This window comes from Condylura cristata, unplaced genomic scaffold, assembly GCF_000260355.1.
Source record: "Condylura cristata isolate star-nosed mole 26May11 unplaced genomic scaffold, ConCri1.0 scaffold00012, whole genome shotgun sequence".
Classification (NCBI taxonomy): domain Eukaryota; kingdom Metazoa; phylum Chordata; class Mammalia; order Eulipotyphla; family Talpidae; genus Condylura; species Condylura cristata.
This window is the reverse complement of record NW_004567113.1, coordinates 31,860,435-31,882,210: the sequence shown is the minus strand read 5'-3', so window position 1 is coordinate 31,882,210 and position 21,776 is coordinate 31,860,435. Positions and strand designations below refer to the sequence as shown.

Here is a 21,776-nt window from a genome sequence, read left to right as displayed (position 1 = left end):
AGGGACTGCTGGGGGCCGGTTCCTGGCCGTCAGGAGCTGCGTTTCTGTTCTCAACTCTGTGCAGTCTTGTCCTTCATGCCTGGAAGATATTATAGGGGTCAGGGAAAACTCAATACAGTACTGCAGAACTTCATTTCTTGTATGCTGTTGCTATTTTTTTTTTTTTTTCAGGTAACCACCATTCAGAATTTCTTGATTAAGGAACTAGTTACTGTATGTCTTCCATTGCTGGGCAACTGTAGCTTCATCACTGTTGAACCCAAGGAAAGCCTGCTTTACCAAGCACCAGTCCTTAGCATCTTAATCCCAACACTATGGCCAACATCTGACTCAGGTGCCAAAGCTCTGACATCATTCAAACAGGTAGCCAGTCACGACTTTGATTGTTAAAGTCTTAAGCCTTCTGATGCATCTCCCCCTCCTCCCACTAGAACCTGGTCTTGGGATTCTAGGTCCACCACTATTATAGAATCTAAATATAGAATCTAAAGTTCTATCAGAGATCCCAGTCACGCCAACAGAAAGCATAAAGAACCTGTAGTTTTATATGAGGTAGGGACAGCTGTGGGGTTCTCCTCTAAGTCTCAGGGCAAGCACACAGATTGGGACAGGTATTAGCAAGAGACCCAAGGCCAAAAACCGAGCAGTAATGTCAGAAGGGGTTTAACCTCTTCTCCTCTTACCCCTGCGACATGCACCCCATTATACTTCTACATTTGATACAATTTCCATATGAGGGCAGATTCTGTGGTGAGTTTGTTGTTGATAAAAACCTCTGATGACAGTGTTTAAATACCAGGGCAATCAACAAACATGCAGGACACAGGTTTCTCTCTTATTTCTGATGAAACCTCAAATGTACAAGTTAGCATATACAACACAGTGAAGTTAGCAACTTATTGTTTTCTGGGCTTTAGAATTGAGGTGGGAAAACATACAGAAGTAATTTCTTTGCAAGGAGTTTTCAAATCATTTATTCTGAGGGGGAGGGAGGGATAACTTGGAGAGAGCAACAGAATGAGCTTCTTCACACACTAGCTTCATAACCCATTAAAAAGTGTTTTTCTACATCTCAGTTGGGAAACAGGCAATTCTCAACCTGGAGAGAAGCTCTCTAGTGAAGAGATTTAGCTTGCTGCAGAAGGCATGATGGCTCACTCTTATATTTTTCTGGTGTTTATTTTCAGTTGTCTCAGCACAGAATGTTCTCTCAGGCAAGGTCAGTTAAGAAACTCTGAAACACAAATACAATGGAGTTGGATCACAGGAGGAGAACTTGGTAAAATATATAGAAATGGTGGCTTCTGCTAGTAAATTATTTTGCTTCCTGCCAAATCTATGTCTCAGTTTTCTTCTCCAAGGCCCCTACTACCTTGGAGAAGCAAGAACAAAATATCAATTCAATGCATTAGTGCCCAGCATTCCCAGGGAGTTTCTGTGGGATTTCACACTGCCTTAAAAATGAGGACCTTATCTTACAACTTGAACATGATACCCCCAAGGTTGCTAATAAATACTTTATTATGAATCTTCATGTAGGAAAATGAGCACAAAATTAGGAATCCTTTTTACAAAATCTAATGTCTGACTCCAGAGTCTCATAACCAAAATGAAGTTTATTTTTCATTTCTCTGTAAGCTCTTAATATGCTTTGTTTAAAGCACTATCAAAACATAGGGGAACCCCAAAACTGAAACTTGGTTGATAAGCCAATAAAAGCATTAGTCACGTAGCTGAAAAAAATCAAGCTTTCATTGATGTTGGTTAAATTTAGACAGTCTCTAAAATTACTTGGTGCTAATGTAACGAGACTGTTCAGACATTTTATTCATAAAACCACAGTAAAACTTTTGATGTCCTGGCTCGTTTACTATGACAACTAAGAGCAAACCCTCGGATGCATTGTTGCCACATAGGGATTCACACAGGGTTTTGAAAACTGTGCTGTCCCTGGGTGCTGAGAGGCAGGCTAAGTTAATACCAAGAGCAGGCAGGAAAGGGACTGGAGCTCCAGAGGAGGCCAAGGAAGGGAGGGAGTGAGTGACCTATTTTATCCACAGTACCCAGCTGCACAGTCAGAAACAGACTGAATACCAAACCACGCTGGGCATGACGAATTTTCCACACACAAGTAATTTCCACACTCTAAATTCCTTTTCCACTGACTTCCCTTCTTCCCCCCCCCACCCCTTTTCTTTTTAAAGGATTTATTTATTTATGCATACAAGAGCTGGGGTATAGGCCAGAAGTGTGGGGGTGGTGAAAGGATTTGCCAGAGACAGAGTAGGGAGCAGAACAGACAGATCTACTGAAATACACTGCTGAGGGGAACTGCAAGCGAGAGGAGAGGTCTGCTGGGCCATGTGGGGCAGCTCCCTGGCCGGAGATCTAACTCAGGCCCAGCTCAGGTCCTAGCGGCTGGCAACTGCTTCATAGTGCTAAGATCACCCCTGTGCCACAAGGGAGGCCCTCCACTGATTTTCTTCCAAGTCAAGAAACCTCAAGAGAAACCCTGCCTGCTTCCCCACTTCATCTTCCCCAAGTCCCAGCACACGGCCTATAGCAGAGTAGGTGGGAAATAATCGCTTATGAAACTCTTCAACTGAGGTACCTCTAGAGTAAGACTAAGTGGTTTGTCTTTATACTCTCTCCACAATCAAAATCTCTGCTTAGGAAAGAACAATGACTTAGCATAATGTTTACTTCATGTAAAAGTAAAGCAATGAAGACAGGAGGCTTCATTCTCTACTAAAGGCATCTGAAATAGAGAGGGAAGGAAATTTAGAAAAAGCAGGAACATTTCTCCTCCAGAAGTTATGTCACGTTGGTGGTGACAGGCTTATCCTATAAACCCAACTGACAGATGGACAAGACAAAGACTAAAACAATGTATTCCCAATGTCTTCCCCTCCCTCAGCCTTCAAGGCAGGTAAAGTGACTTCCCCAGCAGGCTCTATGCCAGCTCAGTCACGTTCAACTGAATTGCCCCAAGACAAGACTGATGGAAAGTGGGTGACTTAGTGGCACGCTGGGTTTTTATTCCCACAACTGGACCCAGGCAAATATATTCATGTGTCATTTCCTGCCCAGTCACAAAACCCTGAAGTGACTTGCTTGATGAGAGGGGTTGAGGGGGGAATCCCAACTATCCCAAGCATGTTAACAGCAATCCTGATTCTCAGTCCTGGGAAACCATTCCCTGAGAACACAGCATGTGGGTCCCCACCTGCCCTGCTTCTGGTAGAACAATGTAAGGAGTGGTGATCACCCAACCGGGGATGCTAACTGGGTCTCACAGCTTAGGAAGCAGCCCAGCACCCAGGGCGAGGGCCAGGGCCACAGAACTGATGCTGACGCGTCACAGAGCTGCGAGCTGTGTCCTTGTTTGGAGGGGGGCTTTCAGTTCATAGCTGATAAAGCATATTTTATAAGCAGCCCCAGCTTAAGCAATTCATGGGGATGTCTATAATTACCTACCCTGAATTCTTTTCTTCATTGCTCTTAATTGGCTCATCCCCAAATAGAAGGTTCTGGATTAATTCTGTTAATCTTTTTCATTCAAAACAGTGGTGAATTATCTCCAGATCACTGATTGTATCAACAATAACACTTCCTTCACAGATTATAATACCAAACATGCTCTACATGTCCACTGCTTCAAAATTGTTTAGAGCCGAACAGTTTGCCAATGACCCACATTTTATCAAAAGGATTTACATCCGTGTGTATGTAACATTACTCGCATGTAATTCTCTAAAAAGAGAATTCCTACTTTATTTATTTATTATTATTATTTTTTTGCAAACAATTTTAGAGGCAGGGTGTTAAACTGATTGAAATTTCACAAGATTGACATTATTGCTTAAAGTGCTTGAATTGGTTACATTAAAGAAAAGTAAGGTACAGACTGCTTTAAATAAAAACAATTTTTTTCTTTCTTTTTTCTTTTTTTTTTTAGCAACAAAGTCAAATGAATGCCACACAAATACAGTAACTATTTTGGTTATACAGAAATGGAAGCCAAAAATAAATAAATGTAATACTGGAAAACAGAAATTTAATTAGGCAGGAAAGTAGGAATTAATTTTCCCTGACCCATGCCATTTACATGAGTTAATCACAATAGTGCTGATAAATGCCTTGACCATATAATAGCAAACGAGGGCAAAACATTTAATGCACAATATTTTAATACACATGAATATACAAAGTTGATCAGAATGCAATGTTTAAAGATAAAATCCATCTGTAATAAAGCTACACTCCAATATCTAAAATAAGCCCTAAGCTCCAGTTAGAACACAGTTCATTATTAGGCATGCCCATGAAATTAAGGGTACCCATGAAAATAAATGCATAGAGACCATTTCTATAACTTTATTCCTATTTCCTCTTATACCCAAAGTACTCCAGGTATGAAGCCAAGCATGACTGGTTTCCTATACAAAGCAACACCCTGTGTGTTGTTCCTTGGCTCCTTCAAACCAGCCCACTTTGTGCTGTCCCAAAGGAAACGCATCAACATAACAGACTGGATGTCCACATTTTGCTGAACTTACTTCAAAATATCTTTTTAGCATACTGTGTCATAACCTAGATGCTAAACTAGTAAGTAGCCGGTAAAGCAAATATTTCTCCTCTTTTTTAAGAGTGAAAGGCTAACTTAATTTAAAACATCCAGCAGTTAAAAGAACCCAACAGGTCTTCTCAGGCCTGCCAGAAAGCGACACACAATCACCCTGGCATTTGAGGGAATACTGCTGAGCCTTTGTGCTATTGCCGACCTCAGAAGGGTCTCACCTGTCTACACCTTCTCTGACTTTATCCAATGAATGAGGGATGAAAAATTAAAGTGTTTGCATGCTACTGTTATTACGTAAAGTAAAAAGACTGGGCGGGGAAAATGTAGCTGCCTAGTGTTCGTTTCATTGATTGGCAAGGAAGAGGGAAGAAGTCATGAAATAGTTCTAAAGTATAAAAACTTGGAGTGTTGGTGGATAAGTGCATTTTGTTCTTCCACCTTCCTTTCCTTGACCGCACAATCATTTTAATGACTTTGTATTATCTTCCATATTCCATACTTTCTGTTATTCTAAAAGTCTATCCATGAATACTGAATTATAACTCACCTTCTCTATTAAAAAAAGAATGAGTTCAGTTAAGTCACTGGGAAACACTCCTTACAGATTTTTTAAAAACCTAAAACACACAAAAAACCCCAAACCAAACAAAATGTACTGAATCTATGACTTAGCATTTAGATATTACTTCTATAAGCTTCCAATTGAAAATTTTTTTCTAATAAATTAGCTTCAAGAGTCATTTCAAAGATAATTTTAATAGTTTTTCTTATTAATCAGTTCCAAAATAAATTAGAGCTCAACCATCATTTCTTTAAACTTTGCAACCTGCTGCCAAACATATGGGTTGTATATTGTACACACAGTTCCCTGTATCAATTACCTTCGATCGGAAAGTGTTTCTCCTTAAAAACAGAGTAGACTCACCTTCCAGGTAAGTGATTACTGCATATGTCTTGTGGAAGGAAAAAAAGACAAAATATTTATACATATGAATTTGCCCCTAAAAACAAGGCAAGGTATAGTTTCATCATTTGTATAAAACAATAAGCTCACCCTGTTTTTGTCTTCTCCAGTGAAAAGTAAAACATTTCACTTCAAGCATGAACAAATGAGGTTTTGCATGCTTATTTCGTTCTGAGTGATAATCAGTTCAAGATATTTCAGAAAGATAAGAAATCCAGTTTTCATCTCGATAAAGTGCTATGCCTTAATTGTTGCAAAATGACCACTAACATTTTTAATTTCAATTTTAGTTCACATTATGCCAAAAGTTTGCATGTTTGTTCGCTGATTTTATTAGGTAACAAGATGATATGTTCACAGTATATTTATAGTGTGTGGAAGCCAGCTGACTTCCCGCAGGAAGCCAAGATCTCCAACTTGTATTTGCAGGAAACCAACAACCAGCTCAATGGCAAAACACCAAACTGACCCTTTTAATAAAAGGTCCCAATACTCAAGTGAGCTAATAAATACATATATAATAAAAGTGAAAAAGATAAAAGTAACTATGGTGAGATGAGGTTCTTCCATTTAAAAAACTCCCTCTCGTCAAGCATTCTAAGAGTCTGAGCCAAAGAAACGCTGCCCCTTTGTTCATTCCTCCACCTGCGCACGGACACTTTCTGTTCGCCACCTTCTTACCCAGATAATTCCAATATTCCCTCTGGGAAAGGTTCCACATCAGCTCTGGGATGTGCCAGCGCCTCAGTGAACAAACTGATAAGTTGACAAGTGAACAGTTGTACAATGCGGCTGATGGTGGCAAAGGCGCATCGCCTTCTTGTGCCTGATAAAGAAGGGTGTTGGTGCTGACCGTCTCAGGAGAGCTATGCCAGAGGTGGCCACGCGGTGTCCTGGGCCTGCAACCACAGACTGCCAAACACCAGCAGGACTGGAAAGACACCTTGGAAAGCTTAGCAGTGCCAGATAAAGGATAAATACAATTCACACCACCCTACTGAAGAAAAGTATCACTAAAAACAGCATAGTTATTTTCCTGAAACTTGGTTTTGGTAGAAAGGTAAGAAAAGTAACTTTTCACTGTCCACTAAAGCTTCCTCCCCTTGTCTGTGCCTGCCCTGAGTCTCACCCCTTCTCAGCCCCTGCAATTCTCATAGCCAGGAAGGCACAGCCTGCTGCAGACCACCAGCCACCATGAACAGCTTCTTTTCACTCTGCTCTGCATGGAGGGTGATTTTAGTATCGAGGTTACTCACGTTTAAACATTTTCACTTGCACAAACTTAAAGCTATAGTTGCAGCCCTAAAAGGTGAACATCTACCCAGTTCTTCCATCTTCCGGTCAGAAAGGAGGCAGGAAAGCTAAAAATGGGTAACAATGTTTCCAGGAACAAATTAAGGGAATGCATTGAAAGGAGGCTCAGGAAGCCGTTTAGGGAGTTTAGCAAAGACCAGAAAGAGACTGCAGACATTCCTAGGAAAAGTCATTCTGATTCAGCCAGACACAGCCAGTGGCACAGCATTTACCCAACCCTAGAATTAGCGACTGTTATTCATATAAACCTTACTACAATCTGATTGCAGTTAACTCTACCTCAGACTAAAATAAACCACAAGTAGTGCTGCATGTAGAAAAACAAAGGGAGACAGTCTAACACAGCCAGACCACTGGGACTCGGAGTAATACCGTTCGTGGGCCGCTGGGGAAGAAGGCAGTCTGCAGAGAAACCAGGTAACAGTGCTTTGAACATTTCCCCCACTTGAATTAGTCCCACAAGTTCTTTAAGTTATTCTCTTGACTGATAGAATAAAATATATCCAGATTCTGAATTTTTTGATATATCTGATGTCAGGCCATAGAATTCTTCAATAGCTTGGGCATCTATTTTCTGCAAAAAAAGAGAAAGAACATAATTGTTTAACATGATTACAGGGAGAAGGGAAGAAAAACTAACAGTACACATGAAAATGCAGTTATAAAAACACTGTCATACAACCACGATTGGTGATTTTCTACAGACCTGACAGAAGGATATCATTATTATATAAATTGCCAATCACTAGGGAAGAAAGAAATCTATTAGCAACCATTCGTGATCCTTCTTTGAAGAAGGATCCTTCTTTTCATCTCTCGAATGGCAATTTGGGGGGGTCTTGGGATAATCTTGGTTCATTGGGACCAGCTGTGCACTTGCAGAGTTCACTCCCTAGAGTGTTATCCTTGTGAGCTAAAATAAACCAAGTTACTGAGTACAGATTTCATTTTAGCTAATATTACTCTACAATAAAATCAACACATAGACTGTTCTAATGTAATATAAAGATTTTCAGATCCAACAGACTAAACGACGTGTTTTTAAAAACTAATCAATATGAGAAAATTTTGGTATAAAGAAAGAATCCTATTACGACATTGATGTTTATTTGGTCTCTTCCAGAAAAGCCGTGCTAGGAAGCAGAATTGACATTAAATAGGACTTATGGTGACACAGAGAGCCCATGTCTACGGCTCATCAGTGAGCTTAATAAGTCCACATCACATCCGCCTCCCTTGTCAGGGGAAATGCAGAATTTCATTTTGGAGGAAATATAAGTCATTTTTTAACCCAGACTGTGGGAGAAAGGGCCTGTTTTAGGAAATGTTCATGTGTTTGTGTGCGCACACACACACACACACACCCCAACTGTGCCCTAACCCCACCCTAGAATAATCTGTATACCAACCTCTACAATGTCATCATCAAACAAAAGCCAGAAGCCATGACTTTTCACAATAGTAATATAATGCCCACGATTAGGACCACTGGAAAAGAACAAACAAAACAAAGTCACCAAGTTAACATTCAGTTCTTTATAAGCCTCCACAATGATTCATTTGGAAAAACTACTGGGAGAAAACGCTCCTAGCTTGTGTGTCCTAGCTTGTGTGTCCACACTGGTCGGCCACAGGCCGCAGAGGAACACGCCCTGCGCTGGGCGTGAGGGTGAGTGAGACAGCGGTCTGCTGTGGACTTATAATCCAGGGGGTGGCAACAGACATACAAGCTCGGCGAACAGCAATAAATAATCACCGCTCGCTGCTCTGTGCTAGACCCTATTCCGCTGTCAGAAAGCAGAGAACAAAACCAAGTCCCCACTTACACGGGCCTGGGGTCAGATAGGCAGTAACTGACTGAAACAGAAATATTGTTCAGGCAGTGCAGAGCGCCACGAAGAAGCAAGCAGCGTCGTGCACTGCGTGATGGGGGAACGGGCTCTTCCACAGTGGCGAGAGGCCTGTCTGATCACCTGGGGGGGGGGCCCACGTGACTCCGCGCGGGAAGTCTCAGGAACGGGCAGCAAATGCAGATCTGCCGCAGACAGTGGGGTGGACGGAGCCTTATGTGCTCGCTAAACTCCAAGCGCCTGGTGAGTTAGGGGGCTAGGCCAGGAGGAGGGGGGAACTAGGGTGTCATGGTTAAAATTTTAAACTTTTCGGAAGCCAGAGAGACTCTGAGGAATTTTAAAGAGCAACTGATGTGATCTAAGGTTCAGGAAGCTGTTAACCCCTAGTGCACAATGTCAAGTGCTGAAATAAAGGCAGATATTCTTCAGTGTGGGAACAGGAAGTAGCTGCCATTACTGCAGTTACATCTGTACAGCTGAGAGAGTTCATCCTAAACCTAGAGACTTGTTCTGTAACTTTTAATGTACCACTAAGACTGCCAGGCTGGATTTCTCAGTTTGCTTTGCTCAATCGCGGATGCCCCACGCCCCCTGTCGCTGCCGGTCGGCAACCTCACCCAGCCGCACTGCTCAGCCCTCCCTCCCTGCTCAGCTCAAGTCTCCCCTCTGCACACACATCGCCCTTTGCATCGTGGGTCTCTGCAACTCGGCCCCCAGCTGCCCCTGCCCCAAAGTCCGCTTTCTTGGCCCACTGCATCCTTAGGTTCCGGCTCAAAATGTCGCCTCAGTAGATAACGCCGTTGTGGCTCAGCTTGCCTGACGATGTACCACTCCCAGCGCTGCCTCATTCATCTCCCTGTTCCTGCCTAATAGCACTAATGAAATCCTAGCTTATTTTGCCGTGTTTGTGTGTTCTGGGTGGTGACTGGCTGGTGTGTTCACTTGTCCGGGTCTTGCCCTAGATCTCAGTTTCTAGACGGCAGGCGCCGCATGCCTTGGTCACTACTGGACCCTCAGGTGGTAGATGGAGCCCAGGAAACAAGAGTTCAAAAAGCACCTGTCATGGAAATCGATGACTGAGGCAGTACACCCACACTGCAGTCATGGGCTGGAGGGGATATGGAACAAAGAACTTGCTCAAAGGATTTTCTGCGAAATGCTTCTTCCTATCTGTCTTCGCTCTTTCTCTAATTGTGCGCTTACAATAGCGTGTTGGGGAAAGATGGAAAATTACATAAAGAATATCTTAGAGCAGATTTTTCATCACTCAAAATGCCAAAAAATTTCAACTTACCTACAATTTTTTTCTCTTAAAATATTTTGGACATTGCACTATTATTTGTAACCTAGCTTTTGAAAAAGTAAAACCATATAGCATCAGCAGTTAATTCTCCATGCCACTTTAAATTCCTCCTAGGCATCATCTCTAACCAATGAAGAGTTACGCGTGGAGGTAGGCATGTTTGCATTTGCTTTTGACAGGATGCATAAAAAAGAGCAGCGTCATGGAGACGTCCACAGTCACTGTTATTACAGAGCTCGGGGCCCAGAAGCGAACACTGGGTCCTTCGGAGCGGAGCGGGGGGTGGGGGGGGTGGGGGGGGCACTTCCCCGCCTCTCCTGCGACCCACCCACCCTCACCTGCCGCAGTGCACCACCACCGCCACGAGGTCGTACATGCGGTCCAGGTTCACCGCGTCGCTGGAGGTGTTGAAGAGCCGGAGTTCCAGCGGGAAGACCACTCGGTACGAGAGCTTGGTGTACCTGTGGAGCTGCTCCATGTACTTGAACCGCTTCAGGTGCAGGGCCAGAATCATGGGCAGCTTTTTCACTCTCATCCTAAGGAGCCATGAAATAGAAAATCAGTTGTACCCAACACTGTGAGAGCACTACTGCCTGCAGGAGAGCAGGAGGAGTCTAACAAAGTTCCAGCCAACAGATAAACCACCACTCTTGAGAAAATAGTGGGTTCACTTACTTAACGCTGACTTACCACGTATCTTCAGCTAGCTGGAGCATGTTGGCCAAAGACAAATGTAACGGCAAGTCTCTGGTCAAAGCAGACATCCCAGAGTTTCTGTGCCAATAAAAAGATGCCATACGAGTGCTCCCTGCCATGCCCTCTGCCTCCCAAGAAGGAATGCTGTTTGGCAATCCCCCAAAGGAGAAGAGAGGTGGCAGCCTTTGAGAAAAGAAGTTGAAAGAACAGCAGGTGGGACGTGGACCCGCGGGGGTCTGAGCACCAGTGAGGATGTTCAGACAAGGCTGTGCTGGCTCTCGGGAAGGGCCTGTCCCTCACGCCCTGCTCGTGTGCTTTTGGGCATGTCATTTCCTCATTTAAAAAATGCAGGGCTTAGCTTGGGGATACATAACCAAACTGGGGTCAGTGGAGCACTGGATGTGTTACTAGGGGAGGGGTTTCTGTGGCTGTGTTGACAACACTACATTGTATTCTGAAGCTCCTCAATGCACATTAGCATAGTGATTTGAGAAATCCCACAGTAAGGGAAGTATTCTCTTTTGCTTGATGCAGCTTTTCCCAAACTTACATCAACACAGAAAGCTCTATTCACTAGATGACCATTAATGGGCCTCCATAAGAAGCCACCAGGGCTACAGGTCATGTGGACATCTCTGCTCGAATAGAGGGTCTCCAGTTACCATCCAGGACCCCCATTTTATGAACGTCTTACATGTCCTTTGAGGATCAATGCTGCTTGCTTGTCTACATTCTCTGTGGACATTATTTGAAAAGAACAACATTTAAGAGAGCATTATTCCAAAATCTGAGGTAAAACCCCATTCATAAAAACAAGCAAAACAACATCAGCAGAAATATAAGGCTCGGGGGGCACCCTCAACGCTAAAGGAACACACTACATCCGATACATGAGATCACCCAGGCTTTTTACTGTAATAAACACCTCGGGCCACACAGGGAGACTGTGCTGTCCTTTGGTGGACTTAGGTTGTAAGGGCTGGAGGCACAGGCCACTCTCACTCCCACACCTGCCTCCTACAGTGACTAACCTTTTGTGAGTTTTGATGCAGCAGGGAGGAAAGTGCATGCCTCTCCCCAAGTGAGAGGCTGGGCAGAGAAATGGTATCAGCTCAAATGCAGACGCCTGAGGCTGCAGGTGGCAGTAATGAGTGCCTGTGAGTTACCTTGGATGAGCCGTAACTGTGGGCAGGGTGAATTTAACTCAGAAGGCTGCACTGAGATGGAAGTATGGAGTTTCCTAGTTTCTGGGCTTGGGAGAATCACTGGATATCTCCACGAGTCCAGGAGCTGTCAATGGTTGGTGCTGATAAAAAGAAACCTTGGGCCCCATCACAATTCAGAATGTGATGACTTTCTTATTATTTATCCATGTACCAATATGTTACTGATTTTCTCATGATTCCTTATGAAATCATGAACATTTTAAACTTCTAAGTCTCCAGAGAAGAAGTTCCAATACTCAGGCAGTACTTATAATATTACTGGCTGTCTGCTATGTGTTATGTATTATGCTAAAGCCTTTTTGTAGTTTGTCTTGAAATCCCAAACGGACAGCAATTATATTTGATAACTACTTGTTCCTAGAATAGTATCTGGTATAGAGTTAACATTCATAAGTGCTTGTGGAATGAATGAATGAGCAAATGACATATAATCAAACAAAGGGACAACTCCCCTCGTTTTACCTTGAGGAAGGTACCTGTCTTCCCCAAAATGACTTCCCAGACACCGCTACAGGCACATGGACATGGGATTCAAAGTTAGGTCTGTCCCACCTACTAGCTGGGGACCATTTTTGCACATCATAATCTGACGAGGGGTTAATATCCAACATATCTAAATAACGAAAACTCAGCAAAAACCAGCCCCATGAAAAATGGGCCGGCGCTCTGCACAGATACTTTCTCCAAAGAAGACATACAGATGACCAAAGACACATGGAAAGTTGTTCATCGCCTCTTATTATTAAGAAGATGCAAAGTGAAACCCCAGAGATGTCACCTCATGAAAACAGTTTCTTGGTTTCTGGGCGTGGATAATAGGGAATCAATGGCTATCTCTGAGACTCCAAGAGCTGTAAATGGCAGGTGCTGATAGAAAGTGAACTTGGACTCCATCCCAAAAGGATAAAAGACAAGGAGCAAGGGTTGGAGAGGATGTGGGGAGAAGGGGTTTCTCGTGCACTGTTGGTGGGAATGGGGACTAGGGCCATCACAGTGGAAGGCAGTGTGGAAACTCCGCAACAAATTAAAAATAGAAATTCCTACAAGCCACTGGCCCACCTCTGGGTACCCAATGAAAAATACAAGCATACTAGTTTGAAGAGATCTATGTATGCCCAAGTTGACTGCAGTACTACTTAAAATAACCCAGAACTAGAAATAACTTAAGTACCCACGGGTTGATGAATGGATAAAGACGAGGTGGTATGTGGGATATACACAAGTGGATTACGACTCAGCTCTATATAAAGAGTGAGGGTGAAAGCTGCCACTTGTAAGAATATGGATGGGCCTAGACGGTATCATGCTTGGTGAAATGAATCACACAGAGACAGACAAGCACCCTATGAGGTCACTCCTCTGTGGTGTATAGAGAAACCAAAAGAAATCACCTTTTTGGCTTTAAGACCAAATCAGGGGGTGGCTTGGGTAAGTCAGGTAAAAGGGGTCAATTGTATGGTGAAGGGCAGAACTGAACTCTAATGGTGAATTTAGTACAGTTCACAAAGTGCTGACAGAGTGAGGCATATCTGAAACTGACATAATGCTATAATACAAAGTCACTTGAATAAAAAAATAATTTTATCATTAAAAATAAATGGAGTGGGCTCTCCGTGGTGGCGCAGCAGGTGAAAGCACAGCACTACGAAGCTAAAGCCACTTCAGCCTGTGTTGATCCCCGCCCCAGAGGTGGCCCACATGGCGCGGCAGACCTCTCCTGACCCGCCCGCTGCTCCCCTCAGCGGTGCGCTTCCTTGATCTGCCTGTTCTGCTCCCCGCTGTCTCTGGTGAATCCTCTCACCGCCCCTGCACCTCTGGCCTGTACCCCAGCTCTGTATGCATAAATAAAGAAATCTTGAAAATCAAAAAATAAATAAGAGTGAATTTAAAAAACAAACATGTGCCGGGCACTAAGGCATATGTTGTTTCTCAACATACAAAGCCAGATGAGCCTTTACGCACCTTTTCTGGGCCTCCTGTTTGCTGCAGCAGGTTTCACAATAATATTTCTGTTCACTACACAGAGTTTCTGTGTTGCTGAAGTCTCTGCAGAGGAAAAGATTTTCATCTTTTAAAAAGTTCGAAATATACTTGATATACCCTACTTGAAAGCCTCTGTTACCTGCAGGCTCACTTCTAGCACTGCGGGGAAAGAGGGAATGAGAAAAGGTCCGTCTTAGGAGTGGGGCAGGGCCCTGACAGCACTTCTACTGACTGGGCTGTGATTTCACCACAAGAGATTTCAAGTGTGGTTTTATTTAAGGGGGCACAAGTAAATAAGAAATCAGGGTTCCCAAAGGCTTCAGGAAAAGCTCGGAGTTTGACAGTGGATACCAGTAAGGTGAAGACTGAAAATGATGTGAGCAAATACTAACAACAGCAAAAAAGAAAAACTCACCACGACACTATGAAAGTTGGGGCCGAAAAAGGCAACCACGGAAAACGCAAGGTGACATTATTGCACATTTAGCGAAAAACAGTACGTCCCAGGTAGACTGGCTTTTCAAAGAGCACAAAAATAAAAGACGGTAAGGTTGAAAACAGCTACAACGGCTCTTCCAGCAAACTAAGAGTCCCGGGTGAGCAAAGCATGACTGCTTCCTACCAAGCGCCCGCTCCCGCCCCTCACACCCACAAGCTAAGAACCCTGACTCAAATGCCACTGTGTCCTGTCCGTATTCACCTATCGTGATGTTTTACTGTACTGCTTATAGTTTTCATTTTTTAAATGTCACGGCTTTTCATTCTTTTCTGGTCATTGAGATTCTGCTTAACATTCCTGTGGCTTTGCTTCCCAGGCTGAAAAGAACATCCAGAATATAATAATACCCTCAGAGTCTTGAAAACGCCTGTGACATTTCCTTCTTCACAAGGAGTGTCCTAACACCAAAATGATCAGATTTTGTGAAATGGAAAATGTTATATACATAGCGTTAGAGACTCAACCGCTTCACCAGAGCTTTTCCAAAGGAAACGCAGACTGTTCTCTCATTAACTCCCCAAGCATTTAGGGGCGCACTCTGGACAGGGTGCTGGATTTGCAGTGCACATGCGCTCCTGTGGCCCCGAGAGACACACACATGAGTTCACAGCATCAAGTGCTCGGTGCAGGGGAAACAAACTGTTTCACACAAACAGTTACAGTGCACTGAAGCCTCAAACCCCAATGCCAGCCGGGGCCGCCAGACCTGAGGCCAGTTGCACCCTTCCAGCCCCCTCCTCCCACCCGCTGCCCTCACCTGCCCCAGCAGCCTCGCTCCCCACACCCCTCCCTGAAGAAAACAGGTCTGCTGTTTTCTTCACACTGGCAGCTCCTTTCCAGAAGCCTCCATGGCTGGCCACCTGTTCAGAGCTCAGCCTAAAGGTCATCTCTACAGAGGGCTTCCCTGGTCACTCTCGCAAGCCCACCCAGCCCCTCTCCATACCTGTGACTCGTTTTCTTCTGAGCACTTACTCCTAACGGAAACCGCCCTGCTTACCGGCACTCTCACCTCCCCTGCACACAGCCGAGATCGCCTGTCTCACTCACTGCTGTGCCCAGCACGAGGACAGGCCCGACGGCGGCACTGTCACCCTCACTGTGCAAACAAACGGAGACAGAGCGTGTGTGTAAAGTCCAGGGGAAGCCAAGAGGGAAAATGGACCCGGACAGGGTAACTCGAGCACGCCGGTGGGTGAGAGTCAGGGGCTCCAGGTGGGGATGTGAGGGCGGGCAGAGCTGTTCCCGAGATGCTGGCTCAGACCTGAGCTCGCCAGACAACCTCCAGACAGTGCTTTCCGAAATGCCTCTTCTGGCGGCACCGGAGAAAGACGAGGGGGCCACGAGAAGGCAAGGCAACTGCTGAGAGGCGACGCACCAGCTGCAGGTTTCAAGTACCGAGCACATCATCGAGCACATCACCCGGCCCCACGGCAGCCGAGGGCTGGCTGGCACGTCACTGAGTGACTGGTGTGACATCCGGTCTGGGCCTGCACAGGAGTATTCAGGCGGAATGGGAAACTGAAAACAGGGAGATGAGCCTGGGGCATGCAGAGATTCACATCCTGGGTAAGGCCACCCAGAAAACCTCTTTGTACTGCGAAAGTCAGAACAACTAAGGCAAACACAGCAGTGAAGAAGGAACTGAATGTTTTCTATTCATACTTATTTAGCAAAAAATTTTCAATTATTTGTAAACCTAAATAGGTAGAAAAATATTAGACATTAGTGCCTAAATTAAAGAACTTGGGCCTCCCAGTGGCTCAAAGGGTTAAGTCTCAGCACTTTGAAGCTGTGAGCACCGCTGCAGCATGAGTTCAATCCCTGCCCCGGAGGTGACCCACATGGCACAGCAGACTTCTCCCATCTCACCCGCTGCTCCCCTCAGCAGTGTACTTCATCGATCTGCCTGTTCTGTTCCCCACTCTGTCCCTGGTGAAGCCTCTCACCGCCCCTGCACCTCTAGTCTGTACCCTAGTTCTGTATGCATAAATAAATAAATACATCTTTAAAAAATAAGTGAAGAGCCAACTTACAAGTAACCACTGGCTGGAAGACACCACCAGGAGAGGTGGGGCAGTGAATCGGGGTGTCCGTGAGTGGAGATTCAGGGAAGAGACTTCAGAAAATGCCAGACTACATTTGGCAAAGGCGGTGGGGGGACCCCAGCAGGAAAGGATGAGGGAGAGCAGGACTGCCAGTCGAGCTGTACGGTGGCCGGAACCGCAGCAGACCGCAGGGTGGTCTGCCTTTCTCAAAGCGAGAAAGGGCCAAGGGTCACAGAGGAGTCTACAACACCCGGGACTAACGGCGCGCGCAAAGCGGCCGTGGGGAAGCACAAAGCTCTCTGCAGCAATTTAAGCTACAACAGTACAGACAGAGGATGGAGGAGGTCTCTAAAGAAACACCTGCCTTTACAAGAGAAACCATCAAACTTTATGGAAATTTATACGAGACTGAGAAAGTGGAGAAAACACTATGTGCCTGAAGGGAAGGCTACCTACGGTACAGCTATCATGTCCAAGTTAGGTAATGCCCCTATCTGACACACTTTTAATTAAAATCTTCACTTTTTCATTCAACACAATAATTCAAAAATGATTGGGGGAAAATGCTCATGTAATGCTTTCTGGTCGTTTTCATGTTAAGGCTCACATAGAAAATGACTCCACGACCTCCATGGTGGCACAAGAGATTAAAGTCTCGGCACTGTGGAGCTCGCTGCAGCCACTGCAGCATGAGTTGGATCCCCGCCCGCCCCGGAGCTGCCCCACATGGCGGCAGCCCTCTCTTGTCTCGCCCCCTGCTCCCCTCAGCAGTGTCTTGCAGTAGATGCACCTGCTCCCCGCTATGATGAATCCTCCTAACCACTCCCCTGCACCGCTGACCTGTACCCCAGCTCTTGTATGCATAAAGAAAGAAATCTTTATTTTTAAAAAAAAAATAATAATAAAGACTCCAGGTGAGAAGAGGGGGTGTGTAACCAATGCGGCTGCACCTATGGGAGCCATGGCTGGCAGCTTGAGGCTCTCACCAGCCTCCCAGGAGCGGAGAACTCAGCACACACCTGTAACCTACTTTACCTGGCACAACAACAACTGGGTCACTTTCTTCTAGAATCCTGTGTTCACTGAAATTACCTGGGAAGCTTTAGAAGCTTTAAAAACAATCTCAGCGCTTAATCCTCCACTAGTCAATTACAGTGCACGCTCTCCAGGCACTGCTGTGAGAGAGGACAGCTCCCTCTCACTGCCAGGGCTGACGCAGCAGTCCCCACGGCTTGGCGATCACTGACAAACATGCCTTTGAATCACCTGGAGCTCCGTTCAACTGCAGGTTCTTACTGATTCATTCTGGGGAGTCTGCATTTCTAGTTAGAAAAGGTGCTAGCCCTTAGATGGCTGTTTGAGTACAAAAATCTAAAAAGTGATGCTCAAACTTTGCTGGTTATCAGAATCATCCAGAAAAATTTAAGTGGGAAGTCTGAGCCGACTGAGTATGAGTATGACATGGGCCTCTATTTCTGCCTGCCTCCCTGGTGATTCAGATTCACAGCAAAGTCTGTCTTACTAAAGATTTTTAAAAGGAAATTCACAAGATAGACATAAGTGTCAGATACTGGAAAGTCTGAATATCAATCATACCAAAACAAAGGTCAGAGAAAATAATATACAGGCAGGGGACAATGGGTGGGTGCGAGTGGACTTAGTCCAGTGAAGTAGAAGAGGAATTTTGTTTTAAAAGAGGAATTTTGAAAATAGAGGTTTTGGAGAATGAAAAGAGCACTTTCCTCCTAACACTGAGCTGACTGCCTCAGCGCTAGGGAAAGGAATTTACACCAAAGGAAGGCAGAGGGAGGGAGAAGTGGTTTCAGAGCACGGAGCCCTAGAGGATAAAGGTAAGTGTCAGGGAGGGAGGCTGGGGAGGGATGAGGCAGTAGAGTGGAAGACAAAGGCACAAAAAGGCCTTGGGAGGATAATTAAGAGAAAGTTCATGGATTTTAAAGTTTTGCCTCAGGCCACCTTTGAACCTTTCACAAAGGAAAAAAAAAAAAAAGCATTGTCAGCATCGGCTTGTGACACAGATGGCTTCCCTCACCCTGCTGAAGACACCTGCTCAGGTGTGGGTATCAAGTCACAGCCCAGCTGCAATGTGGGTTTAATGGCTCTAGACTGTATCACGTTTAACCACTACTATTTCATCATTTCTCTGGGGCAAAAATTCAGCAAAACTACAGTGGAACTGATCACCAAAAGCCCTTCTCGGTGGAGATGACTAAAATCTTAGGTACAAATTAGCTTGATTTTTATCTTCAAAGTAAGTGAAACTGAAAAACATCCCACCAGAAGAGATATGTAAGGACCTGATGTTAAGGAAGGAAATTCATGATTCTAATTTTAAAAACAAACCCAAGAATGTGAGCAAAATGAAGCCATGAAAGGAGACAAGAAAGATCCTGATCACTCCTCCTCTTTTGTCTCAGAGAGGAAAAGCTAATGAACCGGCTGGCATCATGTATTCCCTGGGCCTTTCTCCGCACTTCCTTCTTTTGGGGCAAGCTGGAAAGCTGCCACCTCAGCATAGAATTCTCCGGAGTGACTGACAACACGTGGCAGGCTTTGCTTTCTGTCGGAGGTGAGACCCCAGGCATGTGTGAGGGAGGGGAGAGCTAGGCAGTCCTGGTCTCCTTCAGGAGTGATGTAAAATGGGGGTGGGGTAGTCTTAGGCACACCAGCCTCCATGGTGCACTTAGACCAGAAGCTCCTGTTCAGAAGACCCTCTGAGGCTCTTTCACACCCTCCCAGCCCAGTTCTGGTATTTCCTTATGCCACAAGCCTGACTTCAACAAGCGCATGGCCTATGTTCCTACACCGAAGGTATAGAGAAAACACACAATTTGTCCAGGGGGAAAAAAAAAAGGAAACATAAGTGTCTTTATAATAAGGTTCTCCAAACTAACCAGGTTAGTTTCAAGTTCCAGATACTGTCATCTGCCCTAACAGCACAGAAATTCCCTGGAAGGGAAAAGAAGGCGCTCAACCTCCTAACTGAGTCCTTCTAACTCCCTCACTCAGAGAAGGGGAGTGGCGTGGAGTACCTTCTTTTCGTCCTCAGTGCCTGATGTTGGCACAATCAACCCTGCAATCAGAAAAGGAACAGAACTGGCTCTTCTTTTCACAAGAATATTAAGAACCCATGCCATAAACTGAACTATTCAAAGCAAAAGGGGCCAGCGGGCCTACAAAAACAATTTGCAAACAAAGACATAAGCGGCTGTCCTAGACACCTGGGCCTAATGCATCTGGGGATAGGACTGACATGCTTCTCACAGGAAGTGCTGAAGTAACTATGGTGTGAGAGGAGGGGCCCTGACTCCTGGAGGACACTGGAGCAGTCAGCCCCCTGCCCCTGGCTCACACACACATCACGCACAGATGAACCAGGCAGCCCTCAATGCTGGAGTCAGGGCCTCTGCCCTGAAGATAGTTCCCTAGCAGTCAGGAACCACAGTAGGCCCTTTAATTTATTCTTCTAAAAGGTGCTCAGTAACATGAATTTCTGAAGGACAATTCTGTCACCCTGATTCTGACTGCTAAAACTCAACAGTGCCTTATTACGGCCCTGTAAAACGTCTCTGAGCTGGGGTAGCCTACACAATAGCGGGGAACCCGACTACTTACTTGACTGTAACAGCATCCCACAATGAGCACTCTCTAGACCTGTTCACTGTCCTTGCAAGCACTGATCACTGCCACCATTCTCACTAGAATGTTAAGTGCTAAGAGAGCAGAGGAATGTCTGGTGCTCATGCCTTCACCCCAGAGCAGGGTCCAGTACAGGGCTGGGCCAACTAAGAAGCACTCCTGACCTCCTGGTGAGAGAACGGAGCAGGGGGAAGGAGAACCATGTCTCCATGGCAACTTGGAACACATCTCACTACACAGGCCACCTTTCATTGAACATCGGGTCAAAACTGCCTAATTTTTTAAATAATAGATTAGTTTAGAAAATGAAAGTGCTGGTACGTATCTGCAGCATTTACTCACTTAACTTATATGCTTGTTATGTACGTGTCCTACGCACACACACAGTTGGAGGTTTGACGAACGCTCACAAAAGCAAGAGCATATATTTATATGAAAGATTAAAAACTTATTTTTAAACTTAGTAACTAATGACTTCTTCTCCAGACCACATCTACTTATTTTAATCTCTCTTGGGAAAGAAGAATAGATTAATAGGATTACCTTGGTTTAACAGAAAGGGAAATTATCTCCTGAGGAAATACAGGATTTTTAATTTTTTCCCCATGTATTTCCTAGCCTGATCCAAAGTTCAGGCCAGTCAGAATTTACTAGGTTACCTTAGACAGTGAGTAATAGATGTATTCTGCTCCACATCGACAGAAAGGTCGAGAAAATCTTCATCTTTGCTACTAACCTGAAGCAAAAAAAAAAAAAAAAAAAGAAGAAGAAAAGAAAGCATTTGGCACAAAATACTCAACAGACAAAGCAGATAAAACTCAGAATATTTATAAGTAACCCAAAACTGTAACTACGGTAAACATCACACGTGGTTTTAGCCTGCTCGCCCACAGTGAGAGCCGCCTGAAAAAAAAGCCCAATCCAGAAGAAATCCCAAGTTCTCGGTTTAGCCTTCTCTTCATTCCTGCTTTGGTTCAGAACTTTCAATAATTAAAACTCAACCTGATCTCTTCCTCCCGGCTCATCTCCCCACTGAGGCTAAGCAGGAAGCACTGACAGACACCAAAGAGTTCACGGTGGCAGATGATAAAAATGGAAATGGAAAAACAAGAGACTTAGAGCGCCTCCTGCTCAGATTCTCACCTCTCCGCTAAGCGGTTGGTGCTTTCTGCCAGTGCCCTGGCACCAGGCCCTCCCTCACACGTGTCAGTATTCACACTGAGTGCAGGTGGCTGCGAGCCACACTGGCCACACCCAGGCAGCCCCTGTGCTGTCTGCAGCCTCGGCTCACACCGTCGGCCACGCCCCGGCTCCTTCTCAGCCCTCCACAGCTCACCAAAGCTGAGACTGCAAAAAGTCTACTGGCAAGCCTGAGGTTTCGCCGCCTAGGACTGAAAGGGACAAAGTAGCCCAGCAACAACTCCACAGGCAGCAGAAGGGCACAGACACTCCTCAAGTATGACAGCTGCCCTCGGACCAGGACCCCATTGCTAGGAAATTCTCTCAAGGGACAGCCAAAGATGTGGACACGATCATTTTACTTCTATGACCAGGCACAGAACAGGCATACCCAGCCTCTGCTGCTTATAAAGCAGATGGCTTCAGACCAATTACTTAGCCTCTCTGAACCTCGGTTTCATCTGTGAGTTAGGCAAAG

At 45.0% G+C, this 21,776-nt stretch overlaps 1 protein-coding gene across 2 annotated transcripts in view; it reads right to left on the bottom strand.

The window, feature by feature from the left end:
• Positions 1 to 482: 482 nt before the first annotated feature.
• Positions 483 to 21,776, bottom strand: part of USP46 (ubiquitin specific peptidase 46) — a 33,844-nt gene continuing 12,550 nt past the window's right edge. Inside the window, exons 4-9 of one of the 2 annotated variants that reach the window (XM_012724217.1) lie at positions 20,779 to 20,855; positions 13,898 to 13,981; positions 10,352 to 10,549; positions 8,270 to 8,348; positions 7,233 to 7,434; positions 483 to 1,234 (exon numbers count right to left, since the gene is read on the bottom strand). In XM_012724217.1, the coding sequence (XP_012579671.1) occupies positions 7,333 to 7,434; positions 8,270 to 8,348; positions 10,352 to 10,549; positions 13,898 to 13,981; positions 20,779 to 20,855 (540 nt within the window). In that variant the 3' untranslated portion in view covers positions 483 to 1,234; positions 7,233 to 7,332. Of the gene's footprint in view, positions 1,235 to 5,805; positions 7,435 to 8,269; positions 8,349 to 10,351; positions 10,550 to 13,897; positions 13,982 to 20,778; positions 20,856 to 21,776 lie in introns of those variants that run through there. The other variant, XM_012724218.1, reaches the window with a different exon arrangement.